Source organism: Erigeron canadensis, chromosome 7, assembly GCF_010389155.1.
Source record: "Erigeron canadensis isolate Cc75 chromosome 7, C_canadensis_v1, whole genome shotgun sequence".
NCBI classification, from domain to species: Eukaryota; Viridiplantae; Streptophyta; class Magnoliopsida; order Asterales; family Asteraceae; genus Erigeron; species Erigeron canadensis.
The window spans coordinates 1,831,203-1,854,491 of NC_057767.1; the positions used below are offsets into that span (position 1 = coordinate 1,831,203).

The following is a 23,289-nucleotide window of genomic DNA, read 5'->3' on the forward strand; positions in this document are numbered from 1 at the left end:
TAATTTCGTGAAATCGAGTAAATTTCATTTATAATTTTTACAACCATCCCCTAATTTATTTCTCTCTACATATACACCTAAAATATTCTTTATAAAATAAATTACACCGTCGGTCCCTCAACTCTTAAAATAACCACACTAACCATTATTCTAACTGCATTTACATTAATAGTCTACACTAAACGTCATCACCACCATCAGTCGCCGACACCACTGCATTGCCGCCATTGTCGTCGCACTGCACGTACACCATGCTATTAACTAATATAAAATTTTATGGGTTGTGTGTTGAAAACGGATGGATACGGTACGGGAAGGGGCTTTGAGCTTATCCAATCTAAAGAGGTTATCCACCGTCCATGTTCAATGGTATGAATTTGATGCGCAATGATCCAAGAGATGGTGATTGTTGGACACGCCCTTAGCTTTAAGGGCGTAGCCCTTAGAAATGGTTTTCACTTGATCACTTCATTATTTACTTATAATAAAGAAAAAATAATTGATGAGAATTCTCTAGTTTAATTTATTATTTTCTTACTTAAAAGAAACGCCACATATAATTCATACTATGGCAAGCTTTAAACTCGTAACTTCTAATTTTTATCTATGGGCCTATATTTGTGAGCCTATGTGGTGAGTTATAATCGCATCAAACGATTGCATTTTAATTTCCACTTTTTCTAGTTTATTTACATGCGTGTCATAACAAACATGTGACTGGATAGTATATATCTTCAACGTCACATTCTAGCATTAATGATACAACTTGAAATAATATTCTTTTTACGGCAAATTGTTGGTAGTTAAAGTTAGGAATTACTGTATTAATTAATGGTACTTTCTTGTGGATCATTAGACATTTATATAGAATGGAGGCCCTTTAAACTTAACGGGCCTTTTAAATATCCATCCATAGAATGGAGGCCCAGGAATATTTTCTAATGAAGACAGAATTATCATAAATTGCTAAATATGCACAATCAAACAAAGTGGTTAAACTGTATATGAGCATGCATTTTGTTCAACTTTAATGGTATATATGTTTGAGCATAGTACATTATGTGAAAATGATGCTACATCAGACTTTATATACCGTAATTGGCATCTGTAATTAGGTAAATTAGTTCATATTCATGTGGGTCGTAGACTCGTAGCATTGGCTGCTATAACATATGGGATTTGATATTGATGTATGTCGAAACTAGGCTATAACCAATTTTGTTTTCTAAGAGTGTGTTCAAGGATATATTGTTATTCGATAACCAAAGCTACTATACGTCTAACCTGTTTTGTTAATTTTCTAAGGGTGTGTTCAATGATATATTGTTATCCATAACCTAACTTTACATCAATTCATAAATTTATATTGCATGTACCATGTCTTTGGTTTGGATAACGATAATTCTAAGGCATGTAGGCAAGAGCGTAACGTACAAATTTATATATGAATTTACTTTCGTAACTTAAGAATTCTGAGTTAAAGTAGCTGATGACTAAATTAAAAACAATCTTAATCTTTGTCATTTATAAATTGCGTCCAACTAAAAAACTACTATAAAAATCTTTTTACCAAAATGGTTGAACTGCAACATTTGAACCTATTTTCAAATTCTTTCATGTTTATTGGTTTTAAAAGACTGTTTAAATCTCACCCCGTTCATACCGCACTTATGTAGAGATTAGATATTGTTTTTGTTGTTGTAGAGTAGAAATGTGGATGACACATTTGTCAGTAAAAGTATATCCAAATTGTCCATAATGATTTGTTGTTTTTTCAAACTAGTTACTTGTAAAACCGGAATAGTTAGGTTATGTTTACTAGTTTGGACAGATTTTATTTATTTCAAAAACATGTGATTTGCCACTGTGAGTTTAGGGTTTGAAGACTCGAATCAAGTATTATAAAAGATAGCCTAAGATATCGAAAACAAAAGTAAAAACTAAAGTCGCATGGCAATTGGCAAAATGTAGAGGTGCAAATACCAGTTAACCGGTTTCGGTTATTTTTTTTAGTAACCGAAACCGGTTATTTTTTTTATAAAAAAAAACGATTTTGGTTAACCGGTACTAGTGAATAACCGGTTTGGGTTCTAAAAAATTATAACCGATGTAATCGGTTTCGGTTAATAATAACCGGTTAACCGATCTCGGTTAACCTATTTCCGGTTTTTTTTAACCGGTCTCACAACAACACTTGCATACTTGAGCTGCTAATTAATTCTTACTAATGTGAACACATTAAATGACTTGTGATAATAGTCTCTTTATATTTGATCGAATCCATCAACTCTAGCTGCTTAGAGTTGCCTGCTTAGAGTTGCTTGGAGCAGAAACAGAACACAGCAAGCAAGCATTACAAACACAACCGAAACAGGAGCAGCAAGCAAGCAAAAGCAACAACTCAACCGAAACAGGAGCAACAACAACATTAGCTGGATCACAAACACAACAGAAACTACAAACCGGCTTGATTTTCAAACAGAAACAGAACACAACAAGACAGAAACAGAACACAGCAAAAGCATAATAATATATAGGTTAACCGGTTATAGGTTATTTTTACTTTAAAAAAACCGGTTATCGGTTAACCGGTTAATAATCAATTATTGTTTTGAAATCCATGATCGGTTACTAACCTACGGTTAATAATAACCTATAACCGGTACAGTAATAACCGGTTAGTAACCGGTTTTTTTAATAACCGGTTAGGTTAACCGGTTTTTTTGTGCACCTCTAGCAAAATGTGGGATTATGAGGATTGACAAATTGTTAGGATCATTTTTAGCCCAATATAAAATATATGAGTTTCGCTATAATTAGTGAAAAGCAGAGGTGGGCATTGGATTGGAACCGATGAAACCGGTTCAGAACCGGAACCAAAACCGGTTCTTAGTCAACGTTTGACCATGTTTTTTCGGTTTGAATCCGATTGGAACCGGTAAGAAAGTGATTTTTGGATCCAAAAGTGGAATCGGTACCGGTTCCAATCGGTTCCGGTTCTTAGATAATTCAGATCGGTTTTTAAGAACCGATTTTTTTTCCCCATGTCTTGTGAAAAGTATACTCAACAATTCTGTTCTCAAATGAAACTCAATTCCGCCTTGGGCCTTCTTCTCAATCCAACCAAACTAGTAGCAAGTCCAATATGGACATAATATGCTTCCACTACAAAATCAATTGAGGATATATAAAGCAGCCCATAACCTTATAAATTAATATATCAGGTTTATCTCGAGGGATTTGGCCATTTGGGTTTATATCCAACATATATAATTTTATGGCCATGTTTGAGATCTTGAATCCCTGTTTTGATTACGAAATATTTTGATATTTACAATAGAATGCTAAAGTCAAAAATAAAAAAAAGCAACAATCTTATGGTTCAATCTAATTACACCTAAGAAAGTGAAACAGTCGAGCTTTTGGTAGAAACATATGACAAGGATAGAGTTGGAGACACGAGTTAATTCGTAGCTTATTTTGGATGAGTTCTAATTGTGATACTTGCTAGTCGACTTCATTTGGTTTGTTGGGTAACTAAAACTAAAAGGCTACTTAAAGCACTGGCCCACATTTGGTCCAATGGGTTGAGGAAATATAAGTCTATATTTTCAACAGAAGTGTTTAGCCATTAACATAACTGGATTACCATTGGGATGTATGTAACGGGCCATCAAACAAAAATAAAATATGGCCCTTGAGTGCCTAGCCGATGCTAACCTAAAACTTTTCAATTTGATATTTCTCTTATGTAATAAAAGTTAGAAATTGATCTTCGAGTAAGATTTTAAGATGTTTCGCTACCTCAACAAATTTATATTCATACATTAACCAAAATTGAATAAAAGGTGTTAAACTGCGGGCTGGAGAAGATATATGGGATGAAAAACTTGAAAAAGGATTTGAGCTCACTATTTATTTTTGTAAAAGGTGAATTTTACTTGAAACTTTATGTCGCATTTCAAGCTCACTTTTAATTCAAAGGGTGGTGAGATGGTGCAAATGGATACCGGAATTGGTCAACCATGCTTTATGTTCTTGTGAATGATATTGCCTCCTTATATATCCTGTTAAAAAAAACAAAAATTTTAAATACATATTACATATTTGTATAAGTGATGCATAAGTCATAACTGCATTTCAAACATTAAACCAATGCATATTATCCGGTTTCAGCTTAGAATGGTTGATACATATTCAACATGATTAAAGCCTATTTCTCGTATCAACGTTTAAAAGATTTAAGATTTATGGTGGCTATAATTATATATACTCACTTCTTTCTTAAAACAGTGTAGTATCCCGCTAGTAAATCAACAAACATACATTGTTATTGTATAGTATAATCTTTTTTATTGAATTGGACAACCTAACAATGTGTACATATATACTCCGTAATTCATTTTCATCACGTGGGAGTAGTTAGCGATGTTGTATAAACCCAAAGTCCAAATCCAAATAAATGAATATATTGCTTCGATGTATGACATGTTTTTGTTTATTGATTAATTCATATAGACAAACAGAATTATTATAATAAATATTGTTAGAAACATGTGAATCATGAATTACGAATTATTTTAGTATCACCTGAAAAGGATTTGATAGGTAAATTTAAGCGACCCATAGTTCATATGAATGTATTTAATCCGTTTATATAACAACTTTCATGTTGTTCGGGCCGGAAAGACCAGTGTACAAGATCGGCTCTAAGAAAATTTGGGTCTAAGACAAACTTGAAGAAAAACCCCTAAGCTAAAAATAATGAATTTGACCTTGTGGACCTAGCTAAAAACCAAAATATGTTTGTACCTAACGTCTTAACTACCAATCCAAATGCTAATAGTTTATTAATCAAGGTATAGACGACATATATAAATTATAACTTTCACACATATATGTATATATAAAAATTGAAAATATAGGCCTCTAAAAAATCAGATTTCGGACGGTCATCCACTTTATCATATGCCTAAGTCCCCATGCCAGTTTATAGATATTTTTTCCTCCAAAACGACATATAACAAAAATATTTCGTGACTATGTTTGAACAACTTTTTCGTGACAGCCTTCAAAATTGTAGCTAGTATGCATGATTCAAACCGAAAACCTTTTATAAAAGGTCTAACATGATAATCATTTGGCCATCTTTAAATATTCTACTTTTAAATTTTTTTATTTTTCTTTTGAACTATAATATGAAAAATGATAATTCCTAACAAACCATCCTAATAATAATAATCTTTATAAAACCACAACTTAATAACTCTGTTTGCATACTTACTTAGGACATCTGGAAAGGTGTTTGATGAAAGAGTTATTTTAAATAAAAAAGTCTTTATAAAAAGTTGATATTATTGAGTTAAATGACTTATTTGATCAATAGGTTGAGAAACTTCAACCTTTTGAGCAAAAGTTTTTTTCCCTTTTTAGTGGTAAAAAAAGTTATTGAAAAAGTTTTATTATTAGAATAATAGCTTTTTCCTAGGTTAAAGATAATGTAATAATTATGTGGTAAAAAAAAAGTCATTAAAACTAATTATTATTGTGTATGCTTTTAAAGTATAACTTTAAATATGTACGTGTCATATGAAAATGAATGACATAGATAATAGATCTATGAAGTGTAAAAGCTACTCTAATAATATATAAATGCAAATAAAGTCAATTTTATATTTATTGCCGAACTATTTTGATGACGATTGCTTTATCTATGACAAAATATTGTATTGCATTATTGATCTAAAATACGGGAAAACAAAGTTGAATTAGTTTTAAAAGATGTCACATTAGCAATTAAGTATTGTTAGAGATAGGAAAACATGGAAAAGCTTGTCAATGGCTTGAGTTGGTGCACGTCGTCTATGTACACGTGGAATTAACTTAGTGGCTATCAATGTACTTATAATTTAGTGTATTGTTATCTTTTAATATTGAATTTTATTTTTATTTTTTGCAAGAGTAATATTCCCTTCACCTACACAATTTTATCAATCAACTAAATGGTTCAAACATAAATACTATGAACATATAAATGTTGAAAAATAAGTATATATATACAACATTGTAGCTTATAAAATAATCATATAACATAATGCAGCATCACTATAAATTTAGTTTTTTAGTATTGGAGATGTGTAACTTAAAATATTTTTTTTCCAACCAACATCCTACTATAAATTCCTCAAGTAAGTAATTGTCAAGCATTCCGACCTACCCTATGGCGTTTATTTCTTGTGAGAAAAATATCTAAGAGTTAATGTCACGTTTATCATTTATGGTGACAATATCAATGTAAATTAATCCTAATTTTATTTTATTAACTAAATAAAAGTTGTTACTAGAAGTTATTGACAAGTGTACACACAGCTGGCCAACTCATATTATTGTTTATTAATCACGACCTACCAGTCCGTTTGAAACCATTTAACAACTTTTCCGACGTGGATTATATAGTCCCATTTTCAACTTCTTCTAACTTGGCATTTATAATAAGTGTGATGTGATTAATTTCTTCCTTCCAACAAAAACCATCCTCTTATTCTAGTTTAAATACGTTTACTTACTACTATTAAGTTGACATTTGATATCGATCTCAACTACAAAAAAGGTGAGAATTCATTCTACTATTCATCTTCATCTAAAATGTCTAATATTTCTTTGTCATTTTTTCATGAAGAATCCAAGCTCCAAGTCGAAGAGTTGAAGATATACACAAGGTGCTTTATTGCTTGATCATCTAAAGGTAATTTATAGCTTGTAATCGTTACAATATTGAGTCTAATTCGTGTTCAAAGGTCGTCTATGATACATGAGTTTTTTTTTTTTTTTTTCTAACGAATGTTACTCTACATTTTTTAAATTACCTCAAATTTTACTCATTTATAAGTTTTTCAAATATATGATGAAAGGGTTTTAGATTTATAATCCAAAGTAAATAATACTCGAAGTGTGACCAAGTAACATTATCATGTTATTTAGTCGCACTTTGAACAAAATCTAAATATCTGATTGCACATTTTTTAATCAAATCTCTGTAATAGGATACAAATTAATTGTGTCATTCATTGTAGACATGTCTACTATGGCTATGAGCGATGCAATGATAATGCCGGCAACGAATATGACAACAGAAGTACAGTTCGCAAAGTGTGATTGTTGTGGGTTGACCGAGGAGTGCACACCAACATACATAAACAACATTCGTGAAAGGTACAATGGCAATTGGATTTGCGGGTTGTGTGGAGAAGCAATAAAAGATGAAATGGCAAGGAGTAAAGTGTTGATTAGCATAAAAGAAGCCATGACACGTCATATGGACTTTTGTAGCGAGTCTAGATCACCTGAACCACCACGGAATCCAACGGTTCATCTGATCGCTGCAATGAGACAAATTCTTAGGCGGAGTTTGGATTCGCCCATTAAGTCTTTGCCTAATAGTCCGATACGAAATACTAACAATAATGTTAGACTTAGTCGATCGTATACAGATTTGCAACAACTTATGGAATGATGCTAAAAAAAAATGCAAATGCAGAATGTGACATCTCTTGATTATTTTGTTAAGCTTTGGGTACATGAAAAATTAAATTTGATATATGTAAATAGGATATAAAAAGTATACTAATTTGTTTGTTACATACTGAATAGTACCAAATTTTGGGCATATGTTGATACATTTGTACAGGAAGTCAATGTGTTTTGTCCGTCCCGTAGCAGTTTTTTTTTTTTCTTTTTTACTAGCAAATTTGGCTTTGTATGATATACAGATATTCAGGCTATACCTATTCACAATAAATTAAATAAACATGTTATATCAATTTATGAACCTTTCGTTGTGCATTCCCAAGGCTAGATGCACGACTCGATGGCTAGAATTTGAGTCTTGATCACAAAAATGTAATTGTCCAAGCCCGTGAAGAATTAGCACCACCTTTTTTTTCTTTTTCCTTTCATCGCATTTGCAGTCATTATACGTGCATTTGAGAATTTCATCCCAAAGGCTTCTCCATTTTGTCTAACAAACGGACACCGTGGTTCCATTCTAATGAGTCGTGATAAGGTTTTGTTTCAACTAGGGATGAGCATATGACCCGGAAAACTGTGACCCGGCCCAGACCCGTCTGAACCCGACCTATAAGAGTAACGATACGGCCCATGGGTTTGATTTGTTGCTCCACAGGGTTTCGGGCCAGGTCGGACTGTGTCGGCCGGGTTTTGACAAGTGAAGAACAAAAAAAACCTTAAACTCGAGAATCGAACCGAACCTGCACAAACCTGACACGAACCGACTCGTCTTAATGGCAATGTGTTTGATTTTGTTGCTTTGTCGGGTGACGAGTTTGTATGGGTCGGGCCGGGTTTTGACCTGTGCACAACCCTAGTTTCAACTCATATGGTCGAGGGGCACTAGTTTCTTTGCCAAAGCAGATCTATCCAAAATTCTTTGCCAAAGCTTCTTTCACATCCATCCAATTTCACTAACCACAAGAATTATCTTGAAAAATGCATAAAATTTTGAAATATGTAAGATTTAGCAACAAAAAAAATTTCTGACTAACAATGTATGGAAAACGAACCATGTACACTCTCAAGAGTTGAAATATGACATTCAATTATTTATGTATGTCATGTCATGTCATGTCAATCTTTTCGTTTCCATTGACTTCAGGATCGCATATTCATTAGAGGCTCATCTCACACGCTTATTTGACCATCTCTACTCGCCATAGACAAACGTATTACTATTACGAGTACTATATTTGTCAAGTTCCTTAATTGAGACGGTTTGATAATGTGTTTTAAATTAATCATACGTCCTAGCTAGTCGGTTTGAGATCACCTTTTCTTTAAACATCAATACGATACAACTACAATTAAATTATTACGAGTATTTTTTACTACGAGTTACACAAGAATAATAATGTGACGTTTAGCCGTGCGGTGATCATAAATTAATTAGTCTATAGTACGAGTATATCCTTTTTAACCATCCTAGTGACAAGAAAAATGTTGTCATAATTAATTTTACGTTTGAATTCTGTTTTTAAAAAGTATTATGAGAATGACCAAGAAAATGACTGGAATAGACATAGAAAAAAAAAAAAAAACTTATTAAGTTGTTACATTTAAGTAAAAACAAAAAATTAGATTAAAAAAATAATAATAATAATTCATTTATCGGTTTATATCGTTGTTTAATAATTAAAGCTAGACTTACCATAAGTTTATAGACATGTGTACATACAACTGGCAAATCATAAAATTATTGTTTATTTGTTTATGAAGCCACACATTCCGTTTGAAATCATTTCGACTACTTTATTATCACCTCGCGGCTAAACGTGGATTCTATTCCCATTTCAGTCTTCTAACCTTTCATTCATTCATACATATATATATAAGCCCCTCCCAACAAAACCACTATCACTTCACATTTCATTCCTTAATTTCTTTCTTAAACAGCCTGTGTTTTCTTAAATAACTCTTTTTTTTATTATTATTTTTTTTTTCCATAAAGAAAGTTTGAAGACGAAGAGTAGAAAACGATACATAACTTAGAAGGATCAACGATAATAGTTGTACGTGCACGAGTTTTTCGGTTGCTTGATCAAAATTCATTACTTATACCGGTAAGTTACTTATTTTGGATAGAATTATCGATACAAGGGCCGATTATGAGTTTTTGGAGTCATTTCAAAAAGCCAAGTCAAAAGTTGACTCTTTTTTCATACTTATCGTATTCTTTGATACAAAATATTTATTCAAGATTTTGGAACTCATTGATTTGTTATAATGTTGGTTTTCGCAGATATGTCTACTAAACTAATAACTAATAATACAATGGTGATGCCAACATCGAATATAACAGATCATATGACGGAATTAGTAGTATTTGCAAAGTGCGATTGTTGCGGATTGATAGAGGAGTGTACCCCGACATACATACAAAGTACTCGTGACACGTATAACGGTAACTGGCTATGCGGATTATGTGGAGAAGCTGTGAAAGATGAAATGGTAAGGAACAAAAGATTAATGAGCACCAAAGAGGCCGTGACACGTCATATGGACTTTTGTCAAGAGTCAAGGTCACCACAACCACCACATAATTCCGCGGTCCATTTGATAGCTGCAATGAGGCAGATTATCCGGCGTGGTTTGGATTCGCCGATAAGGTCTATGCCAAATAGTCCTGTAAGAAATACTGATAACGTAAGAGGGAGTCAATCTTATACGGATTTGCAACAACTTATGAAATGATGAGAAAAATAAAAGTAGTGAGGAGACAAGGGTTATGAAATGTAAATGAAGAATAGTTTTATATATGTTGAAGCGGCTAAAACATGCCGTTTTAAAAAGAATAATAAAATAAAATAAATGTGAAGCATTTTTGTACATGAAATAAACGTGTTTTTCTCATGCTCCTTTACAATCCTCTTGAATGGATTTGTGAATTTGTAGTTAGTTTTTGAATAAAAATGGACATTTGTTATTGGTTTATAGGTGTAAAAGTTTTTCAAGTATAATTCGTGAAGTTGTGGTCATCCTCACTATGTCGTGAGTACCTCTAACTCACTAAGGCACTAACTAGTAACTATCAAGATGGTCGAAAAAATTAGATTGAAGTTATGAAAAAATCATTTATTGGTTTTGTCGACTTGAACAATATCATCACAAGTAGGGTCAAATTTTTTCAAAATTCGATCTTTTTAAATTTTTAAGAAGGGTAAATACACTTAAGAATACTTTTTTTTCCTTAAAATATTATTAAATAATTTGCTAATTATATCCCAAAATTCTGAAAGACGATAATCCCTTTTGGTTTTATTGATTTCCGCCACTGGTCAAGACTTTTCATTACAATTATGTAGACGATATCAATGGTGTGCATATAATAATTTAGGTTTTTAGACGTGTAGTTTTTCGGGCAATGCAATTAAAACAACATGTAGTTAAGAGGGTTGCCAATGATTTGTCGGTATTTTCAAACTTCATCATGCACGAACTATATATGCCTATAGAATCAAGTTTCTTAGAGCTTATTCCCTACCACCAAGTTTCTTAGAGCTTCTTAGAGCTCTGTCTATAAACCATTTTCTTCAACCCATCGTGATATATCACAAAATGTCCCCGTGATGTGGCGGTGTGACGGCAACAACAACGACGGATAGTCGTGGCGACGATAGAGACGAGGGATGGTGGTGGTGGTAATGTTGTGATTATTAATGTAATAATGATTGATATAAGAAGGGTATATTGTAGTTTTATTAAGAGTTGAGCGATGTATATTTTAACTAATTTCATTAAAACTACTATAGGTATATCAAGTGAAGATGTTTAAATTAATAAATAAAAAAAAAATTATTTTTGAACCTATGGAAAACTCAGTTAAAAAAAATTAAATACTTTATAAGAACAAACTTTTTTTTTGATTGGTTACAACCCTTGTCCCTACCTCATATCGTCTAGAACTTCTTCTCCAAGAAGCTCACCCAAGACATCATAGTGCCTATGGCTTCTTTGGGAGAAGCCTTGATTTGAAAGAACCCCTCCAAGAAGCTCTATAGACAGAGGCTTAAGTACATAACACATCCTGATACGGCCCATGGTGACAACAGAGACCTAGTCATCTCCATCCATACCAAATAACAAACTGCATAGTACCATTTACTATTAATTACATGTATCATGTATTCATCATAGATTCATCTATTAATTAATCTCATACGGTTTGACCATCTTTACTCGGTATATACACAAACATATTAATCAAGTCGGTTTGATAATGTGTTTTAAATTATACACACCTTTTAGGCGGCTTTAGATTACATTTTATATTAAAAGTCAAGTTGCATTCTTCAAATATTAACACAAACTACAAATATTTTATTTTGTTCTTGGAAGTTTATACACAAGTACGAAAATGGAGGTGATAAATTAGTATAAAGCTAATCCTTCGTTTCTTAATTAGTAAGATTTGTACCACAAGTTATAGACATGTGTACATACAGTTGGCAATTATAATTTTAAATTGTTTTATATAGCCACACATTCCATTCCATTCCTTTTGAAATCATCATTTATATTGAACACTTAATTTGCCAACGTGGCTTGTATTACCATTTCCAAATTCCAAATCACCTCATATATAAAGTCCCTCCCAATTAACAAAACCACTATCATCACTTATTCTCTCTTAAAACAGCCTGTTTCTTTGCTTGCTTGACTCCTAGTTTTAACACATTGACTTTCAAAGTTTCTTGTGATTTGCTTTTTTTGATCTCAACAAAAGTTAGAAACTCTCTTTACAATTCAGATTCATCTGAAGTGCATTGCTATCACATTTCTATCAACTTATTTTCTTGAAGAATCTAAGTTTGAAGACGAAGAGTTGAAAACGATACATAACTCAAAACTCAAAAGGATCGGTAAGTTAATTAGCTCCTTTTGGCATTACTGGTGTTTTATATTCATAAGTTATAAACAAAATAAAGTGTGACACAATGAAATTTGCATCATATGCTTAACTTAATTAGTATCTCCTTGGCTGAAAATTTAACAATCAATAATTGTGTTGCTAATTGCAGATATGTCTACTAAACGAATAACCGATACAATGCTGAATTCAACATTGACTACAATGACTCATTCGACGCAAGTAACATTTGCAAAGTGTGATTGTTGCGGATTGATAGAGGAGTGTACCCCGACATACATACAAAGTACTCGTGAGACGTATCATGGTAAATGGCTTTGCGGATTATGTGGAGAAGCTGTGAAAGATGAAATGGTAAGGAACAAAAGACTAATGAGCACCAAAGAAGCCGTGAAACGTCATATGGACTTCTGTGGAGAGTCAAGGTCACCCGAATCTCCACATAATTCTGCGGTTCAGCTGATAGCTGCAATGAGGCTGATTATCCGGCGGGGATTGGATTCGCCGATAAGGTCTATGCCAAATAGTCCTGTAAGAAACACTGATAATGTAAGAAAGAGTCAATCTTATACGGATTTGCAAGATCTTATGAAATGAAGAAAGGAGGAAGAGATGCATATCAAGATTTTTAGTGTGATTTTTTTTTTTTTTTTAACTGGGATATACAGGAATTTTTTTGTATTTTTATCGCCATACTACAAATAATTATTTGATTTTGTTACATTGATGCACTTGTACATATATATATAGTAAATAAAAATAAACGTTTGCTGTTTTCCCTCCATTAGAGAGTTCATAACTCATAAGTCATAATGTCCATTTTATCATCAACCCATAACTTCTAACTAAATCCTATACATAATGTACATACACTAACACTGCATTCTCGAGATTATATTTAAAAGAAAAGAAATAATAAGACTGGATAGAGAAAAATAAGAAAAGAAATTACATAGTTAAAAGACATTCTCAAGTTAACAAAAAACAAGAGAAAAGAAAGTGTTAATTACATTTTTAAGTTAGATTGAAGGCAAAAGATTAAAAAAACTTTTTGATAACTTTACAATTTTGTCCTCGTATCCAAGAATAACTAATATTTTCATGAGTCATGTCATGGATACAGATCAACCTGATGATATTATGCATATAGGATTAAAAAAAAAACTTCACAGTTCACCCAAAGTGATGGTAACCCAGTAAACTAATGGGGCATATAGGTACTAGCATATCCTTATTTTAATATAAACAACAATAAGCATTGTACTTACAAATTGTCCAGGCCCTTTCTGGCACCGGTCACTGAAAGGACTCTATTTTCAGGGTTGCTGCAAATAAAAGTATACGAGTAGTGGGAATAGTACCGTGGGAATCTTGCCCTTTACTCCTCCAAAAGCTTCTTGCCATGTAGAACTTCCTCATAAATACATTTTGACAAAAAGATAATTATGGCAAAACAAAAGTGCTACCAAGGATAGATGGCGACTTCCCCTTTTTTTTTTCTTTTCAAGCCCTAATATCTAAATCCCTGATTAATTGTTTGTTTGATTCCTATTTCTAAATTAAATCATATCTTTCTAATCTCTGATTGTTTCTGATCAGCCCCTTCTGGGTTGTTATAAAAAAAATCTGATTTTTCTGATGTCGAATCAAAAACCCTCGTGTAAACAACAAATTAAAGTGGGGAAGTCACAGGATGTTAGTGAGACTGCTGATGTGCATGAAGGTGGAAACAAGCATGGAGCTGATAGCAATATGGGAAGTAGGAAAAACCCGACCCGTAATGTCCAATCTATCTATGCTAAGCAGATTCCTATAATTTAGACTAAATCTGGTCAAAATGGTGAGGGAAGTGACGGAATTGAATGTAATAATGGGGAAATTAAAAGCAAGCAAACTACACACTGTGAGAAGATTGATGAGGCAAACTCTAACGTGAATAAAGGTGCAACTGATAATGATGAAGGGCAGGGCAATGCAGAGGCTATCCCTTCGTCATCCAATGCTGGTCAGACGAAATCTTATGCTGCGATTTTAACATCCGAGAAAAATGTAAGAAAGGTTAATTTTCGTTCTCTTTCATTTGATAATTCTGTGGAGGGGGCGGATATTGTCATTCCACTCGCTACGGTGGTGGAGGTCAACAATAGGTTTACAAACACTTTATATGGTTACTTCCTGGGCAATCGACTTGCGTTTCCTATTGTTGAAAACTATATAAAGAATACATGGGCCAAATTTGGTATTAGAAAAAGTATGATGAACTCAGCGGGATTTTTCTTTTTTAAGTTTGAAACTGAGGAGGGAATGAATCAAGTCTTGGAAAAGGGACCCTGGCTAATACGATATGTGCCTATTTTGTTGAATGTGTGGACTCCAAATGCATCTTTAACAAAACAGGATATTACAAGTGTCCCTCTTTGGGTGAAAATGCACAATGTACCGCTTGTTGCTTATACGGAGGATGGCCTAAGTTTGTTGGCAACAAAAGTGGGGAACCTATTCATGCTTGATACGTATACAAGCACCATGTGCTTTGACTCTTGGGGTCGTAATAGTTATGTCAGGGCTCTAATTGAAATTAAGTCGGATAGGGAGCTATGTAAGGAGGTTGTTATTGCAATTCCACATATGAATGGAGAGGGGCATACACTAGAAACTGTTACTATCGAATATGAATGGAGTCCTCCTAGATGTGCGGGTTGCAAGGTTTTTGGTCACACAAATGAACAATGTCCATGTAATGTAAATGTTCAGAATGAAAAGAAGAATGAGGAGAAACAGGAGGATGGGTTTATTCCAGTGGGAGGTAAAGGGGGTAAAGCAAGAAATCAGAAACATTCAAGACAAGTCGAAGGTCTTAAGCTTACGAAACCTAAACCCCAATTAGTATATCGGCAGAAACAACCAAAAGATAAAAAGGGTAATGGTAATGTTGGAACAAATAAGGACTCTACTTCACATCCAAATGTGAAAGTATCTGTCAAAAAATCATATGATATTCTATCATCGGATTTGGATGATGTATCAGAGGAGAACAAAGGGGTTAAAAAGGCTGCTAATAAAAAGATTGATAAGGATGTTAAGAGTCGTGACTTAGCTCAAGATAGTGATGATGAGGAGGTTGAAACAATATTTGACGAAACGGCTGACTACATGGCAAAACCGAATGAGGGGGCAAGCACTCCCGTTGTTATTGTTCCTGATGTATAATATTGCATCTTGGAATATTCGGGGTATGAACCAGGCCCCCAAGCAACTCGAGGTTCGTCAAGTAATTACGGATAATCGTCTTTGTGTTTGTGCTGTGTTGGAATCACATATTGTTTCCCGCAATTTAGATACTTTATGTTCTAAAGTTTTTGCAAATTGGCATTGGACCTCCAATGGGTCCCTATGTCATAAGGGTTCTCGAATTATATTGGGGTGGAACCCCGATATAGTGGATTTAATGGTTGTTGCACAATGTGACCAGGTTATTCATACTCAAATTTTTTTCAAGGCTGATTCGAAGATGATTCTGTGTTCTTTTATATATGCTCATAACAGTTACTTAGAGAGGCGGGAGTTATGGAGGAACCTATCTGCTCATAATGTTTTTGTCAAAAACACACCATGGTGTATTCTAGGGGATTTCAATGCGGCTCTTTAGTTAGCTGATAAGGCTTCTAGGACGTCTTTTATGGACATTGCCATGCGGGAATTTAAAGATTGCATTGTTAACATTGGGCTCACTGATGTTAATAAAACGGGGCTTCATTTCACCTGGACTCAAAAGCCACATGGGCCGGATGGTGTCTTGAAGAAAATTGATCGTATCATGGCTAATGTGGAGTTTTTTGACTTGTTTTCTGGTGCCAACGCTATCTTCCAACCCTATCGCACCTCTCATCACTCACCATCCGTTCTTAGAATCCCTATGGTCTCGGCATGTAAAAAGAAACCTTTTAAATTTACAAATCTGCTAGTGGATCATGAGAAGTTCATTCCAATTGTTGAGGATGCTTGGAAACTTGAGGTTCCTAGAGTTCACATGTTTCGGTTGGTAAAGAGGTTAAGACAGTTGAAAAAACCTCTTAAGAAGCTTCTCTTTGATAAAGGAAATATTCATGGGAAAGTTTCTAAGTTGCGTGATGAACTAGACAAAGTACAAAAAGCTCTTGATAGCGACCCATGTAATGTTGAACTTAGGGAGGAAGCTGCTATTTATCTTGGATCCTACAAAGAAGCTATCTTAGATGAAGAAAGATTTCTAAAGCAAAAGGCAAAGATTAATTGGCTAAGGGTGGGCGACTCCAATACAGCCTACTTTCACAAGGTTGTTAAAAGTCGAGCTGCCAGAGCTCGTATTGATTCTATTATTGATGTGAGTGGCTCTCGGTTGGATGGTAATGACGTCCAGAAAGCTTTTGTAGATCACTATACAAAATTTCTGGGCATGAGTAGTTCAGTTGCATCTTTGGATACTGGAAACCTTTTCACGAAAACACTTTCTGATGAACAAGCCGCTGATATGGTTAGAGACATTAGCAATGATGAAATCAAGAAAGCCATTTTCTCTATCGGGGATGATAAAGTGCCAGGTCCGGATGGTTTCTAAGCAACATTTTTCAAAAAAGCTTGGCCGATTGTTGGCGAGGATGTGGTTCTTGCCGTGAAGGATTTCTTTCATTCTGGAAAACTTCTTAAAGAAGTGAATCACACGATTATCACTCTCCTTCCAAAGGTTCTTTCTCCCTCTCATGTTTCTGATTTTCGTCCAATATCTCTCTGTAATGTTGTGTTCAAGTGTATCAGTAAAATAATTACAAACCGTATAAAGGATAGTTTGGCTGATCTGGTAAGCATTAACCAATCAGCTTTTGTACCCGATAGAAGAATTTCAGATAATGTTCTTTTAACTCAAGAACTCATGCATAATTATCATTTGGATCGTGGACCACCTAGATGTGCTTTTAAAGTCGACATTCAGAAGGCTTATGACACGGTGGATTGGCAATTTTTAAAGGTAATCCTTGTTAATTTTGGCTTCCACAACAAAATGGTTTCTTGGATAATTGAATGCGTAACTACTACCTCTTATTCTATTTGCATCAATGGGTGTTTACATGGGTACTTTAAAGGAAAACGTGGACTTAGACAAGGTGATCCGTTATCCCCCTATCTTTTTACTCTTGTGATGGAAATACTTACCCTTATGCTAAAAAGAAAGGTAGCTCAAGAAGATCGGTTCTCATATCATCATCACTGTGGTAAATTAAATATTATTAATCTCTGTTTTGCTGATGATCTCTTCATCTTCCTGAGGGGTAATGTTGAATCTGCAATTATTATTTGGGAAGCACTTGAGGAGTTTAAGAATTTATCGGGTTTGGCACCAAGTTTGCCTAAGAGCACAGCCTACTTTTGTAATGTTCTCAACCATGTAAAGATAGCGATTTTAAATGTTCTTCCTTTTAAAGAAGGTAAGCTTCCTGTTAAATATCTTGGGGTTCCACTTGTTTCTTCTCGTCTCATCTACAGAGATTGTAAGGAGTTGGTGGAGACTGTTCATGATAAGGTGAATAATTGGAAGAATAAATTTCTTTCCTTTGTTGGTCGCCTCCAGTTAGTCCAATCCGTTCTGTCTGCTATGCATGTCTATTGGTCCTCGATGTTTATTTTTCCAGCTAGAGTCATTAACGAGATTGAACAATTGTTAAGGGGATTCTTATGGAGTCAGGGTACATTGAAGCGGGGTCAAGCTAAAGTTGCCTGGGATGTCGTTTGTAGGCCCAAAGATGAGGGTGGTTTAGGCATTCGAAGACTTGAATATTTCAATATTGCACTCATGACTAATCACATTTGGAGACTTTTGGTTTGAAGGAGTCATTATGGGTGAAGTGGATCCATATGCATAAACTCAAGGGTAAAAGCTTATGGGAAGTTCAACCTAAGGGATGTATGTCATGGGGTTGGCGGAAATTAATGGAAATTAGGCCATTGGTCCGAAATCACTTCTATTATAAACTTGGAGATGGCCATTCAGCTTCTACATGGTTTGATTTGTGGGATGATTTTTGTCCATTAATTAATGGAGTCACGCCAAGAATGGTTACAAATGCGGGCTTTAGTCTTACTTCTAAGGTGGCTGATATATCCGAGAATGGCAATTGGAAATGGCCTGCAACTTGGAATTCCTTTTTCCCAAACTCTTTGGCTCCCATTTTGGTGGAGTCCCAACATGATGTCCTACAATGGAAGGATCGACTTGGAAAACTAACAAACTTTTATGTAGGTACAGCTTGGGAGGATATTCACCCAAGAGATGGTATTGTTGACTGGTACCATTTGGTTTGGTTCAATCATTGCATCCCAAAACATTCGTTCCTCTTATGGCTTGCAATCATGAAAAAGCTCAAGACCCAAGATAAGATACGACGTTGGGACCTGCAACAAACACTTTTGCTCTGCCCATTATGTGAGCTGCAATCAGATTCACATTCTCATCTTTTTTTCGAATGCCCTTATGCCAAGGAGGTATGGTTCGAGGTGAATATGAAGGCTGATCTTCATCAACAATCGACCGTGTGGGAAGACATCATTCAGGATATGATTCCGTTTTCTAAGAAGACTTCTATATTTAGTGTGATTTCTAAGTTAACTCTTGCTGCATCGGTGTACTTCATATGGCAAGAAAGAAATGCACTCTTATTTAAAAAGAGGAAGCGAACGAAAGAAGAGTTGGTACAAGTGGTGATCGAAACCATCAGATTTAAACTGATGACTTTTAGATTCAAGAATAATTCGAGGGTCGAGCGAGCTATGGTAGTATGGAGATTACCCAAGACGCTACTTAGTACTAATTCTTCTAGCTGATTAATGTTTATAACTAATTTAGGCTAGATAGGGTGTGATTGTATGAGGGGACTTGTTACCCCTATCATATTTTTTGGCTATTGCTTATGCATATGGCAACTAGCTGATATGGTACTCTGCTATATCACCTGATCTTTGTATTCTTTTTGTTAATATATAGAATCATCCGGGGTGATACAACCCTTTACCCAAAAAGTATACGAGTAGTGTGAAACCCTAAAATAAAAGAGTTTGGTAGAGGGATATATTGATAATTTAACACTTGGATGTATTGTTTTCCATCCAAATCAGACCATTTTTGGAGAGAAAATATTGGAGCCAAAAACCCTCTACTTTTCCAATCATTCCTTTTCTTTTCTTATCTAAAATAAACTCAACAATACAAAAATTTAAAGTTTTCCTTTCTTTTCTTTTCTTATCCTTTAAAAAAAAAACTAAAGAATGCAGTGTAAGTCGCCGGTAAAGATTTCGTCAATTTGTTTCTTACTTAAAAAAGTTCAAGTTAGAAACTATCTTAAAGAAAATCAATAGTCAAAGATTCACATATAATATTTAAATCGTTTTATTGATTTTAATTCGATGGTTAATATTATTTCAACTTGAGTAATACAAAGTAAAAATTACTTGATCAGATTCTCATCATTTCTCACCATTTTCATAAGAAAGATGATAATGGAAGTGATTCGCATTTTTACGTATTTGATTTCAAATCTTAATGCAACTAAAAAAGAGAATTGTTTCTCATTCTTTTTTCACTTTTTCCATTCCTTTTCATAATATGTTTAGACTTTGATTTTCTAAAGAGACAAGTCTGTGAGTTTTTTCCTCCGAATTACCTGTAATGGCTAATATTTTACAAGTCAAGCTCAAGAATACGTGCAAGGTTGATCGTTATCGGTTAAGTGTCCCCTAATTTCGAATACGTATTCACGAGTCACGATTAAAAAACAAATCAGTCATGCATATACTTGTGGCAGATAAAATGATAAATCAAGTTTTGTGGTACAGCTATAAAGGAAAATTAGATATAACAAAGGCTGGGATTATTTGAACTCGTGACTTTGTCTGAAAACACAAACAGAACCCACCGTGTCATCATCATCATAGTATCAACTAAAACGAAACACGCATCTTTTTTCTTCCGTTTCCGATCACTCACTGTAAGAAATCTACATATCTATATCTGTATTTATATCCATATATTCTTCTAATTTAGTTAATTTCACAATTCCGATCGAAACCCTAGGGTTTCGATTGTGAAATTAATATTAGAAATAAAAATGAATAGACACGTGTATCGATACCGTAAAATTCTCAATGCTGCATTTGCCCTAGTGTTAATTTCCCTAATTTACAATAAATTTGATCAAGTTTTTGATCATGGTCAACGAAAGTCAACGGTCAGAAGGTTTATGAATGAATTAAGCTCAAATGTAAGTAATAGTAGCCTAGAAATGGATATACCGTGTACCGGAATAACGAACCATGTCGGTTACGCTTCGAGTTGTGAGTTTTTGAAAGCTAACCCGCATTGTTCGTCAGACGGGCTTTTTGATTATTTAAAGTTTTATTATTGTGGCTGCAATGAAGGTGCATTTGGTGCTATAGTTTTAGTTGTTTGGTTAGTTGGTTTGTTTTACTTGTTGGGTAATACTGCGGCGGATTACTTTTGTTTGTCGTTGCAAAAGCTTTCGGGCTTGTTGAATTTGTCCCCGACTGTAGCTGGGGTTACTTTGCTTCCGCTTGGAAACGGGGCTCCGGATGTTTTTGCTAGTATTGCTTCATTTGTCGGGAAGGATACGGGTGAAGTTGGGTTGAATAGTGTTTTAGGTGGTGCGGTTTTTGTTACTTGTGTTGTTGTTGGGATTGTGTCGATTTGTGTGGCTGATCAGGGTGTGCAGATTGATAAGAAGGCGTTTGTTAGGGATGTTGGGTTTTTTGTTTTTACGTTAGTGTTTCTTTTGTTGATTCTTGTTGTGGGTAATGTGAGTGTGGTGGCTGCGGTGGCATTTGTGTCTATATATGTGGTGTATGCGGTTTTTGTTGCTGCGAATGAAATTGTGAGGAAACATGTTCAGAGGTTGAAATTAGATGCTGTCACTCCGTTGCTTCCGCTTAGGGTGAACATATTTTCTCAAGATGAGGATTCGGTTCAAGGTTCCTTGCTTGACGTTGAAACGGAATCTGATGGTTCACAGTCGCGGAATTCTTTGCCCGAATGGATGTGGGCTTCTAATGTTGCGATTTATTCAAACCAAATGAAGTTTCAAGAACACGAAAGACATTTATGGGGATGGCATGATGACGCCATTGAGGTTGATCAGCCATGGTTCTCCTTTTGGAGTCTCTGTTCACTATTGGAGTTTCCATTGGCCATCCCCAGAAGGTTAACTATTCCTTTAGTTGAGGAAGAAACATGGTCAAAAACGTATGCGGTTTCAAGTGCGCTCTTGTCGCCACTTCTTCTTGCATTCCTATGGAACACGCAAGACGATTCGGGCTCTCAAAGCAAGGTCATTGTGTACATTCTTGCTGCTTTGGTTGGGTCCACTCTCGGGATCCTTGTATATATGCACACTAGACCTGACCACCCGCCTAGTAAGTTCCTATTCCCATGGGTTTTAGGTGGCTTTCTTATGAGTATTGTTTGGTTCTACATGATTGCGAACGAGCTTGTTGCGTTATTGGTAGGATTCGGTGTGTTTCTTAGAGTGAATCCTTCAATTCTTGGATTAACGGTATTGGCTTGGGGTAATTCTATGGGTGACTTAGTTTCAAATATAGCACTCGCGTTGGACGGTGGGGATGGTGTCCAGATCGCCTTATCTGGATGCTATGCCGGCCCCATGTTCAATACACTCATGGGTTTGGGAATTTCGTTGCTGCTTGGATCGTGGTCAGTAAAACCTGCCTCATACAGCGTTCCACAAGATAACAGCCTTTACTACACAATGGGGTTTCTCATTTTAGGACTTCTGTGGGCCCTTGTTATTCTGTTAAGAAACGACATGCGCCCTAATAGGATATTGGGTACAGGTCTTGTTGCTCTTTATTTGGTTTTTCTATCAGTACGGTTATCGAGTGCAATGGGGATCATATCATTGTTTGGCCTAACTAAATAATATGCCAACAAAAGATTGCATGTGTATGTGAATGTTTTAAGAGTGAATTTTGAGCTGCAAATGACATGATGTTCAGGATCAACCACACGGCTACCATATCTAGTGCACAGTTGTTAGTGTAGATTGTAGTTTCAAAATTTCGGATGTTAGTGTAATGATCAATTTTACTGTTAATTACAAAGCTACGAGTCTCTTTTTGGGACATAATTTGAGTTGTTTGTTTAAGTTTCTTGCATAGTTGTATCTTGCTGTTCAGTTCAGTTGTCTCTGGAAAGTTGTCATGCATATCTATATACCAGTTTCATATTACTATTTGGGGTTTGCTAAATACAGCCTTAAGGGCTGTGTTTAATGTGCGTAAATTATTTGTACATTTATAATGAAAATTAATGTGCGTAAATTATTTGTACATTTATAATGAAAATTAGGGGGTAGACTTTTAAAATGGAAAGTACAAGTTATTTTATGCAAGGGTTGTATTTAGCATTTCTCTCTTTAGTCATTGAAATTTATGTATGTATGATATGATATGAGTTGCATTACATATCAAAAGACTACATGTTTAAACATAATATAATATTTTGTAAAAATATAATACGGATAACGTAAATTAGTAAATAAGTAAAGGCATATATAACCTTAAAACTATCAACTCTTTGAAAATTTTAAGGGAATTATTGGTATATCAATTACTGTAGTTTTAATGGGGTTAAAGCTCTTAATAATCTTTAACGGGAAAATGATTTTATAATATCATAACATGAAAGATAACACAAAGACGCTTTGGCCGAGTGGTTAAGGCGTGTGCCTGCTAAGTACATGGGGTTTCCCCGCGAGAGTTCGAATCTCTCAGGCGTCGTTCATTTTTTTAAT

General features: G+C 34.6%; 3 protein-coding genes, 1 long non-coding RNA gene and 1 other non-coding gene across 6 annotated transcripts; all 5 read left to right on the forward strand.

Moving 5' to 3' along the window:
• The first annotated feature begins 6,503 nt into the window (after window positions 1–6,503).
• LOC122608421 lies at window positions 6,504–7,666 on the forward strand. 2 transcript variants are annotated; one of them, XM_043781528.1, is made up of 3 exons: window positions 6,504–6,610; window positions 6,680–6,745; window positions 7,074–7,666. In XM_043781528.1, exon 3 carries the CDS (start codon window positions 7,076–7,078, stop codon window positions 7,511–7,513), a length of 438 nt encoding a protein of 145 aa, XP_043637463.1. In that variant the 5' UTR covers window positions 6,504–6,610; window positions 6,680–6,745; window positions 7,074–7,075; the 3' UTR covers window positions 7,514–7,666. The 2 variants fall into 2 exon arrangements, with proteins under 2 accessions (XP_043637463.1, XP_043637462.1); XM_043781527.1 differs by having other exon boundaries at window positions 6,504–6,745.
• A 1,734-nt stretch (window positions 7,667–9,400) lies between these two features.
• On the forward strand, window positions 9,401–10,405 carry LOC122608513. The gene is made up of 2 exons (XR_006325236.1): window positions 9,401–9,632; window positions 9,812–10,405. It is a non-coding gene; the product is annotated as an uncharacterized LOC122608513 (long non-coding RNA).
• Window positions 10,406–18,403: 7,998 nt separating this feature from the next.
• LOC122607148 lies at window positions 18,404–19,294 on the forward strand. The gene has a single exon (XM_043780071.1). The coding sequence runs from the start codon at window positions 18,404–18,406 to the stop codon at window positions 19,292–19,294; it is 891 nt and encodes a 296-aa protein (XP_043636006.1).
• Window positions 19,295–20,345: 1,051 nt separating this feature from the next.
• LOC122607109 (cation/calcium exchanger 4-like) lies at window positions 20,346–22,659 on the forward strand. The gene has a single exon (XM_043780025.1). It carries the CDS (start codon window positions 20,575–20,577, stop codon window positions 22,414–22,416), a length of 1,842 nt encoding a protein of 613 aa, XP_043635960.1. The 5' UTR covers window positions 20,346–20,574; the 3' UTR covers window positions 22,417–22,659.
• Window positions 22,660–23,193: 534 nt separating this feature from the next.
• Window positions 23,194–23,275, forward strand: TRNAS-GCU. The gene has a single exon. It is a non-coding gene; the product is annotated as a tRNA-Ser (tRNA).
• Window positions 23,276–23,289: the final 14 nt, after the last annotated feature.

Excerpts from the sequence above, each read along its gene's own strand:
- LOC122608421 (XM_043781527.1), top strand. The coding sequence starts at position 7,076 with ATGTCTACTATGGCTATGAGCGATGCAATGATAATGCCGGCAACGAAT.
- LOC122607148 (XM_043780071.1), top strand. The coding sequence starts at position 18,404 with ATGGAAATTAGGCCATTGGTCCGAAATCACTTCTATTATAAACTTGGA.
- LOC122607109 (XM_043780025.1), top strand. The coding sequence starts at position 20,575 with ATGAATAGACACGTGTATCGATACCGTAAAATTCTCAATGCTGCATTT.